The following is a 14,971-nucleotide window of genomic DNA, read 5'->3' as shown; positions in this document are numbered from 1 at the left end:
TACTTAAGTTTACAGTTCACCTCTGAAAGCTGCTCGACTTTCAATTTTATACAGCTCAAAACAGGAAGATTTAGGAAAGAATGATAAATATAATGAAGGTGTCAAAATATTGTAAAAGGAATTGGAGTTAAGTAACATAAAACTAAAGATATAGATCTCATTTGGACTATTGTGCTCAGGTCTGGTCTCAGTTGTGATTCTGATGCAGTGGAGAGTGCAAAGGAGAGTGTTAAAAATGATATCGGGATTGTGGGATAGTGATTATGAAGACAGATTGAGAATTTGTAGACTGCAGAGACTAGCAAACAGGAGAAAGAGGGATGATATGATTGAGACTTACAACAAACTTCTGAAAGGGTCATGCAGGATTTCAGTTTATGGAGGGTGGGAAAAGGACAAGAGGGCATCCTTGGAATCTGAGAATGAATCCTGCTAAGAAGGGGATGAGGACTAGATTTTTCTCTCACAGGGTGGTGTGATTGGAATGGATTACCATTGGATGTTGTGTGTTGCAGGCAGTGTGAATGAATTCAAGAATAAGTGTGATAGCTTGTGTCTGTGTGTGTATTATGTGACTTCCCTCGAGGAGTCCCTGACTCCCTGGAGGTCTCTCTTAATAATAATAATAACAACTAAATGCCGATCATGTCTATTTTCAAATCCTCTGTATACTATTGTTCCTGAAACAGTGTGAAGATATAGGAAACATGTCAGTAAGACTTTCTTTTTTTGCATTGTCTCATGTGAATCTATGCACATTGCATGTTAGAACACATTGACTAGTCCATATCTTGAACAGAAAGTCAGCTAGCTGTGCTCTTTTTTAGATTTTCCCAAAACATTTCTGTATATCTTGAATTTATTTCCTGCTATTAGACACCCAACAAGAACAAGCTTTTCTTTGTGTCATCTGGTTGAGCTGATATCTGAAATTTGTTTTGAGTAATGAAGTCATACATTCAGTGCAACTTCATTACTCAAAAGTGAATTAAATTTAGTGGCCATTGATTGTATACTACTGTACATGGAAATGATAACTGGTTGACATGAACTTTAAAAGTTCAAAATGTTTTAGAGGACAAAAGGAAAATCCAGGAAAGATTTTTTTCGCTGAATATTTCAAATAATTCGTATCTAAATGGTCAGTGTAGCTTCATTTTAAAATAAGCCGAGGAGCATGTAAAATTATATTCAGCTGGCTGAAGAAATTGGATATATTTTGAATTAAATGGTAAACAAAATTATCAGTTTAAATTAATCAGTGTACTGTGAAGTTCTCTACATCTCAATTATAAATTATTTTATTTATATGATTTCCCCAAGACAATGCCATCTAAATCAATCATTAAAAAACCCAGTTCAGTAAGAAGTAGCTGTGTAATAAACAATATATAAATTTACTGCCTTGATTATATTGTCCACATGGAAGAACAATATCAGGTTTTCAGAACTTTAGTGACAATACACTCATGAGCAGTTGAATTAGAGATACCTGCCATGTTGGCAAAATGGTGCTGTGGTTGCCCCGGCAAATGGAATAGTGCTACGTGGCACGTGATGGGGGATGTCGTCAGACCTTGTACTGACCGTCTGAGTAATAGTCGAGCACAGCATGGGGAAGACTTGAGATCTCAGCGAATTCTATCGCGGCCAGACATATAGGGCACTCCTTCTCCAAAGTCATGCAGGCACTGGGCTTTTCACAGGCCACTGTGTCAAGAGTGTACCACGAGTACATGGAATCGGGTAAAACCACAGCCGGCGGGTAAAACTGCCATGGTGTACAACGTCGGCTAGCTCGGATGGTAACAGCGGATAGACAGGCCACAGTGTCGCCGATCACTCGCCAGTTCAATGCTGGACAACAGTGACGTGTGAGCAGCCACACCATCCAGAACCATCTCCTCGCTATGGGATACAGAAGTCGCCGCTGACTAGGGTACCTCTGTTCACTGCACGTCACAAGGCACAACGATTAGCATGGGTGCAGGAACACTGCCATTGGACCCTCGACGTATGGAAAAAGGTCACCTGGACTGATGAGTCGAGGTACACGTTGGTACATACCGATGGCAGGGTATGAGTGCGTCACCAAGCACATGAAGCGATGGATCCCTCGTACCAGCAGGGTACAGTTCAGGCCGGTGATGGTGGTATCCTTGTATGGGGACTGTTTACATGGGAGGAAATGGGTCCCCTGGTAGATCTAGCATCATCTCTCACTGGCGAACGATACAGGGACCTGCTGTCAAATCATGTGCACCCATTTCTGTACCTACAGCACCCTGCAGGAGACCTGTACCTACAGCAAGACAATGCACCGGCCCACCACTCCCAAATTGTGGCCGAGTAGGTGGATGAACACTCCACAGACGTGAGGATGTTCGTGGAGCTGGCCCCCGACCTCAATCCTATTGAACACATCTGGGATGCTGTCAAGAGATACGCTCCCTGGACCCTGCTCAGACCAATCTCCGTGCATTGTGGGAGGCTGTGCAGCGGTCACGGATCAGTTTGGTTCCCTAATGCTTCTGGTGCCTTGTGGAGTCCATGCCACGCTGCATCGGTGCCGTTATAAGGCAAAAGTGGGTGCTACCGCTACTAGGTAAGTATCTCTAATTCAACTGCTCATGAGTGTATGTTGAATACACAATGAAAATAGTGAATTAATTAATGATAGTTCTAGGTAACATTAACTCAGTTATTGTGATATATCTTGTTTTAGTACGGACATTGGAAAAAGCAAAATCTACTGGAAATTTTGCAGCTTCTACTGTACTGGAGGCATCTTCACATCTCAACAGCAAAGGTGATGCAATCTCAGCTTTTGATGGTGGATCTGGTTCTGAAAGTTCTGATATGGATGATTCCAAAGAGGGACGGAGAAAGAGGATGAAGACAAGTCCAAGTGGTACGCCAGTTAGAACATAGGAACTGTAAATTAAAACAAAAAACTAGATTTTCATTCACAAGAACTTTTGTTTCACGCCATGTTGCGTGTGTGATCTGATAGGATCTTGTTTCCTCTTGTGTTAGGACACTTTTTACAATGGAACTTCATTACTGAAACAAACAGGCAGTTGGTAATTTAAAGAAGACTGGAAAACCAGTTAGATCTCATGTGACTGAAGGAGCCTGTTTAAAAAAAAAAAAAAAATGTTTTTCGTACCTGCAGCATTTTGTATGTACAGTACGTTTATCAGTGTTTTAATTTTTTCCGAGATTTTTTTTAGTAGCAAAGCAGCCATCACTACAAAAATGGTGGTACCATATTTTTCCTGTTATATTTATAAATGATTACCAAAGATCCCATTTTATAGTTTGTTTAATTATGTTTTTGGGAGGGGGTATTTATATAATATGTATTTAAAAAAAAAAAAAAAAAAAACATCAACCATTAAATTTGGCTTGCAATAACTGAATTCAGAAGCACAAACAGGGTTTCATATTCATCTGTATTGAGCCAACATTCAAAGGTGTACATTTTGAAGTTTTTCTCATTGCCCGTGATAGGTGTTTCATATTTATGTATTGTCTATATAGTGAATAAATGCCTGTTATTATCAATGTTCAGGAAGAAAAAAATTTTTTTTTCACTTTTTATTTATCTTTATATCACATCATAATCTTAGCTGTAGATGATTTAGCCATTGATTATATAATGATGGCTAAATTTATTGCAGTTTTCTACAGTATTACTGAGACTTGTGGTAGATCTAAGAATTGGAACTTTTTGAAATTTGTAGCTGTAAGAAAGCCAGTGAAACACTAACATTTTAGGTACAAATAAGCCCGAAGGAAGTAAAACTTCCACGCAATAATCTCAACCAACTAGCAGTATTTATTTCTTACATTATAATGCTCAGTGTGCTTCAAATATACTTTATTTTGAACCATTTTATTAAGAAGCCTGAAAGGTTTCATTCTGGGTTTTTAGAACTAATGAATTATCTAATCCTTAGCCAACTCATCCTCATGGTCATATAAGATGGCTTTGTAGAAACCTAGTTCATACTTAACTTTCATGTCACACATTCTTAGTATTTCTGAATTCATTATTTTCAAATGTCCATGTTTCTTTTATTGTCTTTTCTTAATTCTGCCAACATTGTTCTCAAGATTTTCACTGTTCTCCTTCTAAGTTGCTATTGCTTAAGACAGAATAGAAAAGAATTAACTTTTGTTAGTCAAAAACATGCACTTCAGTGGGACCTCACTGTCCCAAAGTAGATTACTTGGACTATTGACAAGGTTTAGGCCCTGAGAAATGCTCCTTGATATTTCCCAAATCTGAACTTATATCACTATAATGCACACTCCCAAATATTTGAAATTTTCCCTCCTCTTTATGACAATCAAGTTTAATACCATTGATATAATTAATACTATAATACACAGCCTGTTAATTGCATATATTCTATAGTCAGACTTCCAGGATAAAAAAAACAAACAAACCCATAGCTTTCCAACGTAAGGGCACCTACCAACTGGGCTACTAAAAATAGGAACACTTCTAATGTTACTTGTAACTTATTTCTAAGTTGAGATGTGGAAATATCATTCTTTCTGAAATTAAGGCCTGTTAATAGCAAGTTAAACATACCATCATTTTGATAACTAACCCTTCTGAAATATTAAAATCTGGGCACTTTATATAAAACCCCAAGCAGAGAAATAGGTATCTTTTACTTAGGAATTAACCTGGTTTGACTCGGACTTTTTTTTTTTAAATTAAAAATGAATGTTTCTCCTATGAAGCAAGTCAAACCTGGTTATTTATTAAAGTTGATATAAATCTCCTCATGGTGAAAATCACCTAAAAACATACTTATTACATTTATGATAAGAAATGTGAGAAATATAATTATTAACAATTGTATTTCTCATATTTTACTTTAGTGTGTGTCATTTGCATTTATAGAATTTAAGCAAACTAATTTCGAAAATATTCAGTGACACATGAACTGAGTAGCAATTGCTGAGTGTGTAGCATATGTCTTCTTTTTTTTTTTTAAATGTTGTAGTCAATTTGTACTAGAAGCTCACAGGGAGCAGGAACAGTTTGTTATAATAATATTCTTAGTTATTGATGCTATGGAGATTTTGGCTAGGACTTTTTAGTGCATACAAAAGAAATTCATTCTATATATGTTATATTGAGAATCAGCTGTATTTCACAGTTCAGAGCTATCAACTCTGAATTGGGAAAGGAAACAACCGATTTTTATGATCCCATAACATGAGAGGTTGGTCGATCAATAGTATTTTGAGTTGAAGCAGAATGTTGAGGAAAAAGAAGAAACCTCTTCATGTTTGAGAGATTTTTACAACTAAAAAACTGATTACAGTATTCTTTTTTATATTAGTCATTTATTTTAAAACTAATATCTGACTTTTGCTCACTAAAACTGTTGGCTTCATAAGGGTTTAAATAAGCTGAAAAGATATATATAAAAAAATAACAAAGTTTCTTAAACACTGAAAAATCATTACAAAGGAAGATCAGTTGACTCATCCTAAACACAAATGTGAAGTTGCATGCCATGAATTAACTGTCATCATGCAAAGACTGGAGGTAATTGTTGGCAAAACAGAAATCTAAGATGTCTCATCAAATCCTTTGGATCAGAGGATTCCAGGTGTCATTTAATATAAGACTGATTCCTGTTCAAAGATCTGTGTGAATGGACAACTGTAATAGAATTAGAAGCCCAGTTTACTGTCTGGTTAGTGGATAAGTTATGGTTGGCCAGACTAGCTCTTTCTCTTCTTTTATGCTCAACATCTTCGTGTTCTTTCCTTCTTGCTTCAAATCCATGGCTTGCCTGCCCAGCTTAGGCCATAACACAAAGTATGGTATTCTATATACTCCTGGATGTTTGTAAAAAGGGATGCTATCCTTAGGAGACCTGAGTGGAGCTATGGGGGGGGTGGGGGGGGGGGGGGGTGGGGGGGGGGGGGGGTGGGGGGGGGGGGGGGTGGGGGGGGGGGGGGGTGGGGGGGGGGGGGGGTGGGGGGGGGGGGGGGTGGGGGGGGGGGGGGGTGGGGGGGGGGGGGGGTGGGGGGGGGGGGGGGTGGGGGGGGGGGGGGGTGGGGGGGGGGGGGGGTGGGGGGGGGGGGGGGTGGGGGGGGGGGGGGGTGGGGGGGGGGGGGGGTGGGGGGGGGGGGGGGTGGGGGGGGGGGGGGGTGGGGGGGGGGGGGGGTGGGGGGGGGGGGGGGTGGGGGGGGGGGGGGGTGGGGGGGGGGGGGGGTGGGGGGGGGGGGGGGTGGGGGGGGGGGGGGGTGGGGGGGGGGGGGGGTGGGGGGGGGGGGGGGTGGGGGGGGGGGGGGGTGGGGGGGGGGGGGGGTGGGGGGGGGGGGGGGTGGGGGGGGGGGGGGGTGGGGGGGGGGGGGGGTGGGGGGGGGGGGGGGTGGGGGGGGGGGACCCAGACCGGTTTTGACCTTTATTGAGGTCTTGTCAGTGGGAGTCAGACCCAGAGGTGGTGATACTAAGGCAGAAGCAATGGAGAAGTCATATTTACCTATATGAGTTGCTAAAAGGTGTCTCACCTTATTATATTATTAAATTACTCTGGATTTAGAGCAGTGTTTCACAACGTTTTTTGGATCATGCCCCACCTCAACGTCTCGAAGATGCCATTCCTGGCATCTACCAATTTCCATGTGACTCACCTTTTTACTTCAAACCGGATGTTCAGTGGAGAAAACACTGCAAGAATATCATGGAATTAATACCAACCACAATATCGTATGGTTTGAAATATGATCATTGCTGCCATAAGTTTAAACATTTTTCATTTCTTCTGTTATCCATTTGCATCATTTATTGTATAATATCAAAAATTGAAGCCTCTGTAACACAATTGGAAGAATAATGGATATTGCACCCTTCAATTAGAAAAGACCTAAGTTCAATTCTTGTCATGACAAGAGGAATCTTTATATGGCGCTTTTTCAATTTAAGGTGAGTTAGCTGATCTCATACAGAGGTAGGAGGGTTTTCCCTCCCTGACACTCAGATTTTTCATCTGGTGCACAGGCAAAATGACCACAAGAACAGAACACATGCAATTTACAGACAAAAAAATAATGTTGTTAGTGGTAGTAATGTTGATGTTAGATAATTAGTAGTAAGGAGATGCAAGAGGTGTGTAACAGAGGAGAGTAGAGTGCTCTCCCATGATGAGTTCTTGGACTCCTTGGAGGTGTTATGTAATAATAATATGTGCCTCTTATTATTTTAAATAATCCATATTATTTTGTATTCAAACTGCCTGATGCCACTTGATAATGACATGTAATTTTCAGGTGAAATATTTGACTTAATAAAAAAATATCATTCACTCTTTTCTTTGTGTTATCCTGTTCAACCTTATGGCACAAGTATCATCACTAAAACACCAGTTAATAGACCTCTATGTCAGACCAGTCAAGAGCAACCACTTGTCAAACTTTTCCATGGTAGTACTTGTCCAGAAAAAAAGTAACAAAAGTAAGGAGTCTTTTTTTAGTTGACAGTCTTCAAGGTTGCATTCTGTGTACATTATGAAAAAGCCTTTGATTCTATTGCTAGAGATTGTGTGGGGGAGGTTGCATTTCAAAATAAAGGAATGCCACAGAAAATAAACCTCATAAATTACGTATGACTGCATGATAGATATGTCATAACCTTTCCATACCATATCTAGAGTATATGACACATACCAGAAGAATATTGTAGAAAGAAAACTGAGTGATCTAGATTATGCAAAAAGTGTATGTCTAATTTGTCACAAACGTGTAGATATCCAAAATAAACTAACCACACTGCAATATATGAAAGTTGGTTCGACAATAATACAAATAAAATGAAAGAAATGAGAATTCATGTGAATCAAAGTGAAATAGAAAATTAAAGCAGATGGAACTGCAGCTAGAGATGTTGATATAAGAATTCAAAAGGCAAGAGATGCATATGACTTAGTAGATTATGAAATATATTATATTGATAAAGGCACAAAATTAATGCATATTTTAAATCAGTTCTTTTGATGTGAAACATGGTTGGTTTCAAATGAAATACAAAGAATGCTACAGAGTATGCCTCAAATTGTTACTAATGAAGACTATGGGAAAGAACAAATTAACAAAAAAAAGTTAACCTGGAAATCAGAAAATGAAAATTAAGGTGAACTGGACGTACACTTATGAAAGATAATTATTATTGCACAGGAACTTATGTGGATCTGAAAATCCATTACAGAGGACCCACACTATTTACACACATCATACCTCTTCTTGAATTCACTGACTGACAAAGCACTCAACAGACTGACAACTCTTTTCCCCTCATTCACTACTCTCCAAGTGAAGAATCTAGGTACTCATACCCAATTTCCATAGCTAATGTCTCTCTAGTCAAGTGCTGAAATATTTCGTATGCATCAAGCATATAAAATCATTTTCCCCCCTTTTTAAATAGGTTTTAAACGTTTCTGTCATATACTCTATTTTCTGCAGCCCACAAAACCTCAAATCTATTTTCATAAGAAGCATTTCACAGACCACTCAGCTCTGAATCCTCTCCACCACTTCATTTTCAAATCTAGGTCACTAGGCCTGAGCATAGTATTAAAGAGAAATGATATTCATATTACTGCTTCATGGTAGAAACAACTCCAAGAGATGAAAAAAAAATTAATTTATTGAACTTAATATGTCATTGGTTTGCTTTTCTACTCTGCATCATCAGATCACAAATTATGACTGTTATAGCAGTTATAATTTGTAGTCTATAAAGATGTGTTTACAATTAAACACATCTTTATAGATGTGCTTAAGCTTGATTTAAAAATAACTGAATTAGAAAGATAAGGAAAGCAGCTGCCGAAGTGAATGAAGACTGGCTGAAGGCTATTGTATGTGGATACAGTAATTGAATTGCTAAAGAAAGCATATCATATAAACTGCAAGAAAATACAATATCACTGACCATGTTAGAAGGTACCAAGAGACCAACTGAATTTAAAAAACATCTAAGAATAAGCAAAACAGAGCATGACCTAAAGTGGTAAAGGTAAAATTTCAAAGACATCTTAGTCTTTTCTGAATTTGTGATTCTTCATAAAGAACCTCCAAGGTTGGTATTTATTTAACTACAGTCAACTCTCATTCTAGTAAACATTGTTATAGTGACTCGTTCACTACGACAAACTACCCAAAAAGTTCCAGCTAAAACATTGATGGCAATCTAAAGGAAATTCTCTATAGCAAACCATCTACTACAGATATTCTTTTGATCCATATGGGGTAGTTCACTATAGTGAACTGATTGTATATAAGAAAAGGTACAACTTTATTTTTTTTTATGTTGCTCCCACCCACAAAAGGTTAGGTGTAAACCTATAGTACCTTTTTACCATGGCAGGCTAGTAAATTTTATTTTATTTTTTTTCAATTCTTTAGTATTAATCTGTTTTGGCTTACTATGCAGTTTTGATGAGATGGATAATTGTGAAATAAGACAAGACAGCCAAATGAGAGCAAAACCAACCACTCTTTGTAACTGCTTTATATTAGTCACTTTCTGTGGGGGGGAGAGGGCTTGAAATGCCATATTTAAGAGTGTTTAAAATTTATTTATTGCAATTAATCAATCAATTTGTCTGCGCGGTTAGCCTAGTGGCTTTGCAACCATATGTCTGGGGAGTGTCCTAGGTTCGATTCCCGTCGACGACGTGAGGAGCTTAAGGATCTTCCTCAGCCATAGCCAAGTTAGCCAGTCTTGGATGTGGACAGCAGGGTTTTTACCACCAGTTGATCTGGGGTTTTTCATCCCGCAAGCAGGCAAACCGGACCTGTGAACACACAGGCTACAGTCATAAAAAATACGGCAAGGAAGGCAACGGGAAACCACCTTGCATCATTATTTCCCTAGTAATCAGCTGCAACCCTCTCTAAGAGAGGAAGCCACAGGATCAGACCAGATCATCAATTTATTGATATGTACCTTGAAGGAGTGTTACAGGATGACAGTACTACATTCTTATTATTATTGCATGAGCACCTCCATGGAGTCCTACACCTCATCGTGGGAGACCCAAACTATCAACACAACATCTATCATACCTCTCCTTGAAGCCATTAACAGACAAAGGCAACCCATTCCATTCATTCACCACTCTCCAAGCGAAAAAATCTACTCTTCATGCCCTTGCTAACTACACTTTTAACTTCCAGAGATGACCTCTTTTTCTGGACCCCCCCCCCCCCATTAGCCAAGTGCTGAAACATTTCCCCTGCATCAATCCTATAAAACTCTTTAAGTAACTTAAATGTTTTTATCATATCCCTCCATTTTCCTCTTATCAACCAATTTTTGCAATACACAAGCTTTTAATCTATCCTCACAGGAAGCATTCCATAGACCAATCACCATTGTGGTCGCTTACCTCTGGATCTCTCCACCACTTCCTCATTGCCAAGAAACAGCAATGTTTATTGGCAATGAGGAAGTGGTGGCAACAAAATATAAGCAGAGATAATTCCTTTATCTCTGCTTGTTAGTGTTCTTCAGTAACACTAATACGTAATCCTGTGAGCTACGCGGGCTACTTAGCAAGGTAGTAGTAGATGAGAGTTTCCAACTCTCTATCTACTACTACTTCTCCCAAATTCAAAGCTTCAATTTCCTGAAGTACAGTTCCCTCAATGTGGTACACAACTTGTAATCTTTGTATCCCAAAATGCATAACTTTACACCTTTCTACATTAAATTGACATCCGTTATGTTTTGCTCATACTGTCAGTCTATTTAAATCACCCTGAAAACTCTTTACTTCACCCTGCTTAACTATTATCTTACCTACTTTGCATCACCAGAAAACAATTGAATATCTCCCTTCAAATTAAGATTAAGGTTACCTTATTTTATATTATCTGTGTTGTTAATGTCCTTAAATAGCATATAAGCCTTAACAACAGAATTACCTGCAACATCTCAGACATTTATTGATGACTGCCATTTGGATTAAGCAGATAGTCAACTTTTACTGTCAACTCAGAGGGAAACTCCCTTCAAATATAACAGTGCTTTGAGGAGATCTGGTGAGGAATAGTGTGTGTGAACTGACTGTATTTGTAGTTTGAAACTTTAATGTACAAAACAATTGCCATAAATTGCATGGCTGTGAATATATTACTTCAGATGCAGTTTTTATCCAAAATTAGTGCACATTATGGCTTTATATATATAAATTTTAACTACTTACACTCATAGGCAATATTTAAAATTTTAGACATTAGCACATTAAGGATGTTGTATTTGCTATTTTAAATATAATTACATATGCACTTAACTCTGCCATATGTGAATTTTTAAGTTAAAATTTCCTTTTGTTTTTAGAAAATTTTAAGTTAAAACTTTTCTGAATGCAATCATTCTTATAATATTTGAAATATATGGTGCCTTAATTTTCTTGAATTATTCTTGTATATCTTTCTAGCTTTAGTTTCATTATTTATAAAATGCTTTCATCTAATTATTTGTAAAGTTAGATAAAAGCACTGCTACACACAAACTTTTGCAAACCTGTGATATATATACCACTTAGAAAGCATAAAGTTTGCCACTTTGAATAAAACAGAATAGAAGTTTTATCTATTCTTCATCCAGTTGCATGTTTTCTGGTCTCATTTTGTTTCCAATATTATTTCTCTTCGCTGAAATTACTCTCTGTAGTAAAAAAAATCAGCTAACGCCATTTTATTCCCGTATACGGGAGTAGGCGAGGCCATTTAGCCCTATCTAACTTTTGGAGACTGAGTGGGCAGTTCAATCTCCACTGGTACCCAATCAGAGACAGATGGCCCAAGGCTATCACTAATTAAGCGGTACGCAGTGAAGAGAGACGGCTCAAATGTGCCGCCATCTCGTGGTTCCTAACCCTAACACAATATATTTAATGTCTGAAATAATGTGGGTTCTACGGTCGATTTTCTTGAGTTTACAGGACGAAAAACCCGAGTTTCCGGGAGGAAAAACCTGCTAGCCCGTGCCAGAGATCGACTAACTCGGGAACCGGTCGAAAAAAGGCTTAGAAAAATTTCCTCTAGTCGCCGACTAGACTCGAAACCAAGACTTCCTTCGTTATTTACCTTCATTATATAAGACACACCTCATCTTTAAGATGAATTTTTAAGGTAAAAAAGTGTGTCTTATACACTGGAAAATACGGTAATATAAATATTTATTAACTAGCTGACTCATTTTTTGTATTTGACATTTCAATATAACGTCTATACAATTCGTAATTCTACACAATAAAAATTATTATTATTATTTGACACCTCCAGGGAGTCCAAAGCTCATCGAGGGAGGGCACCTGCTCTACGTCTCCACCACTCAATCCACCAACTGACTGCAACTACACCAACACTATCTACCGCCGATCACCCCCACTATTTCCACAGACAATCACAAACATCCATGCCCACGGCGGGATTCGAACCCACAGCCCTTTGGCTGGAGAGCCAAATAAACTTAATTATAAGCGAGATTTTTCAAATTTTATGTTTATACCATTCTTTTAACTCATTTCTCAAAAAAAATTATTTAAATTTATCTGGTAATAGATCAACAGAATAGAATTGCATATTTGATCTTTTATTCCGTCGCCCACTTGGCCATCACCCAGTTGTCGTGTACCCTTATGAGTGGCGTGCCATTGTGACAATAGCAACTGGAGAGTAAAAAAAAAAAAAATGAATGCATAAAAAGAAAAAAAATTAGCATTTATATTAAAAGTACATAAAACATCCTGAACTTTTAATCGGAGAAATTTATTTAATCTGTTATTTCTTTTCTTTTTTACAGTTTACTCCATTTCATTTTCAAGAGAGAATACTATTTTGATAATTAAAATGATAAAATAATATGGTTATTGAGTCAAATAATATGATTTTAAAATTAGATATGGTAATCGGATATGAACAAGAATTACATAAAATGGCAAAATTCTCATGTCCAAACATGTAAGAACTGTGAAAGCTGAAGAACTTGTGGCAATACAGCCAAGTTTGAACATGATTCATCAAACAGCATATTGAGACAAAATTCAACATGCTATTTGCCAAATTCCATCCTGTCCACTCCTTACTCCAGTTTTGTTCATTCTCATGTTAGCTGTCCTGGTGTGAAGTTATGTTTGTACTCAGGTTGACTAAATGTGATAATGGAGTGGTATATTGATCTTTTATGTTAAAGAGGAGTGTCACAAACTTGTTTATTCTAAATCTCAGTTAATGGATGAGAGTGAGTTAAGTGACAACGTTAAAACATTAGTAAAACAGATCAGGTGGGAGGTAATGTAAATATCTACATATATCACTATAAGTATGTGGAAAAAAATTTTCATCTCTATGGTAACAGAAAATGTTTTTCTAAAAAAAGGAAAAAAAAAACAGCAAAAAAAGTTGAATAAAATATCAAATAACATCCTTTGGAAAAATAAATTACATTTAAGTGGAGAGAACCAGTTATTTTTTATTACCTAGCTGAGTAAAATAAGATAGAACAAAATTTTATTAAGTACTTCAACCTGCAGTGCATCTGTTTTTCGCAACCTGGTGATATGAAATATACATTACATAATTGCTAAGTTACTGGCATAAATAATAATTTAAAAAAATGTAAATTAAAGATTCCAAAAATTATATTCCTGTTAATCCTATATTGAAATGTAAGCAAATAAGGTTTGCATGTGAAGTATCTTTGAGCCCCCGTAGCTGGGTCAGTATATGAAGTCCTTTGGTCAGAAAGACCTGGGTTCGATTCACGTCTAAGATGTGAGGAACCTTCTTCATCTGGTCTCTTTCGACTAAATGTGAGTTAGCCGGTCTCATACAGAGGTAGGGTGTTTTTTCAACCAGAAACTCGTGTTTTTCGTCTCCCTAGAACAGGCAAATCAGGCCCCATGAACACATGCATCTACAAACATAGGACACTTGGGGAGGCATAGGGCTAACCACCTTATCCTTGGGGGGGGTTGAGAAGTTCAAGTTTGACAGTTAAAGAACCTCAATGGTTCATGAAAGCTTAAGAAAAAGAAGATGTGTAAGTATCTTTCTATATGTATATGCAGAAGTGGCCCAGTTTGTACTACTTCACATACAAACCTTGTTTGTTTACACTTGGATAAAGGATTAAACAAGAATATAATTTCTAGGATCTTTAATTTATAACCAAGCAAAAAAAACTTTTGCCAACTAGCTCTAATCCTTCAGTAAAAAAAAGTACAGTTTTTCATAATAAAAATTAAACTGCAGAAATTTTCATAAAATGTTTTATTCATTAAAATAAGTACCTTCATAATCTACAACTCTTTCCCAACGAGATACAAGTTTGTAAACTCTGCTTCAATAAGACATTTTGTCTTTAGAAGTAATAAACCTAGCAATCTCTGCTTCAATCTCCATTTTATTGCGGAACTGTCTAGTGCCAAAAAAAGCCGATAATCAGTTGGAGAAATGTCAGGAGAATATGGAGGATGGAGTATCTCCCATCCTAAAGCACAAATCTTCTCATGGTAGGTTTTGCAGTATGAAGTTTTGTGCTATCCTGTAAGAATAGTACTTTCTTCCAATTAACTAGTCCTGGCCGTTTCTGAGGTAATGCATCCTGCACAGGCTCGAGTTGCAATGAGTAGATCTCGGCCGTAATTGTTTGGCCTGCAGCGAGAAACTCGTAGTGGACAATACCAGCTCTAGTCCATCACACACAAAGCATAGTCTTCTGGGGACAGTGCCTTTGGTGTGTGTGGTACTGGATCATTTAGTGACAATCAATGATAAGTTCGCTTCCTGTTAGAGTACAAGATCCATTTTTCATCACAAGTGAGCAAGTAATCCAAAAACAGCTTGTTTTTATGACATGAAAGAAGTGAAGAATAAATTGATAGCCTTGAAGTTTATTGTTTTCTGATAATGCATGTGG

General features: G+C 37.8%; 2 protein-coding genes across 6 annotated transcripts in view; one reads left to right on the top strand and one right to left on the bottom strand.

Moving 5' to 3' along the window:
* LOC150095101 (retinol dehydrogenase 13-like) overlaps window positions 1–14,971 on the bottom strand; it is a 161,033-nt gene that overhangs the window by 39,551 nt on the left and 106,511 nt on the right. The window lies entirely within an intron of this gene.
* The window catches only part of LOC150095102 (protein max-like), a 115,356-nt gene that overhangs the window by 69,676 nt on the left and 30,709 nt on the right, over window positions 1–14,971 (top strand). For 3 of the 5 annotated variants that reach the window (XM_090411556.1, XM_090411555.1, XM_090411558.1), the window contains one exon: window positions 2,726–2,911. The exons of 1 other annotated variant lie outside the window; for it this stretch is intronic. In XM_090411556.1, the coding sequence (XP_090267682.1) occupies window positions 2,726–2,911 (186 nt within the window). The remainder of the gene's footprint in view (window positions 1–2,725; window positions 2,912–14,971) is intronic. One more of the 5 variants, XM_090411557.1, reaches the window with a different exon arrangement.

Source organism: Typopeltis vanoorti, chromosome 21 (genome assembly GCF_054136105.1).
Source record: "Typopeltis vanoorti isolate ZY-2024b chromosome 21, IOZ_Tvanoo_1.0, whole genome shotgun sequence".
NCBI classification, from domain to species: domain Eukaryota; kingdom Metazoa; phylum Arthropoda; class Arachnida; order Uropygi; family Thelyphonidae; genus Typopeltis; species Typopeltis vanoorti.
This window is presented reverse-complemented; position numbering and strand designations above follow the sequence as displayed.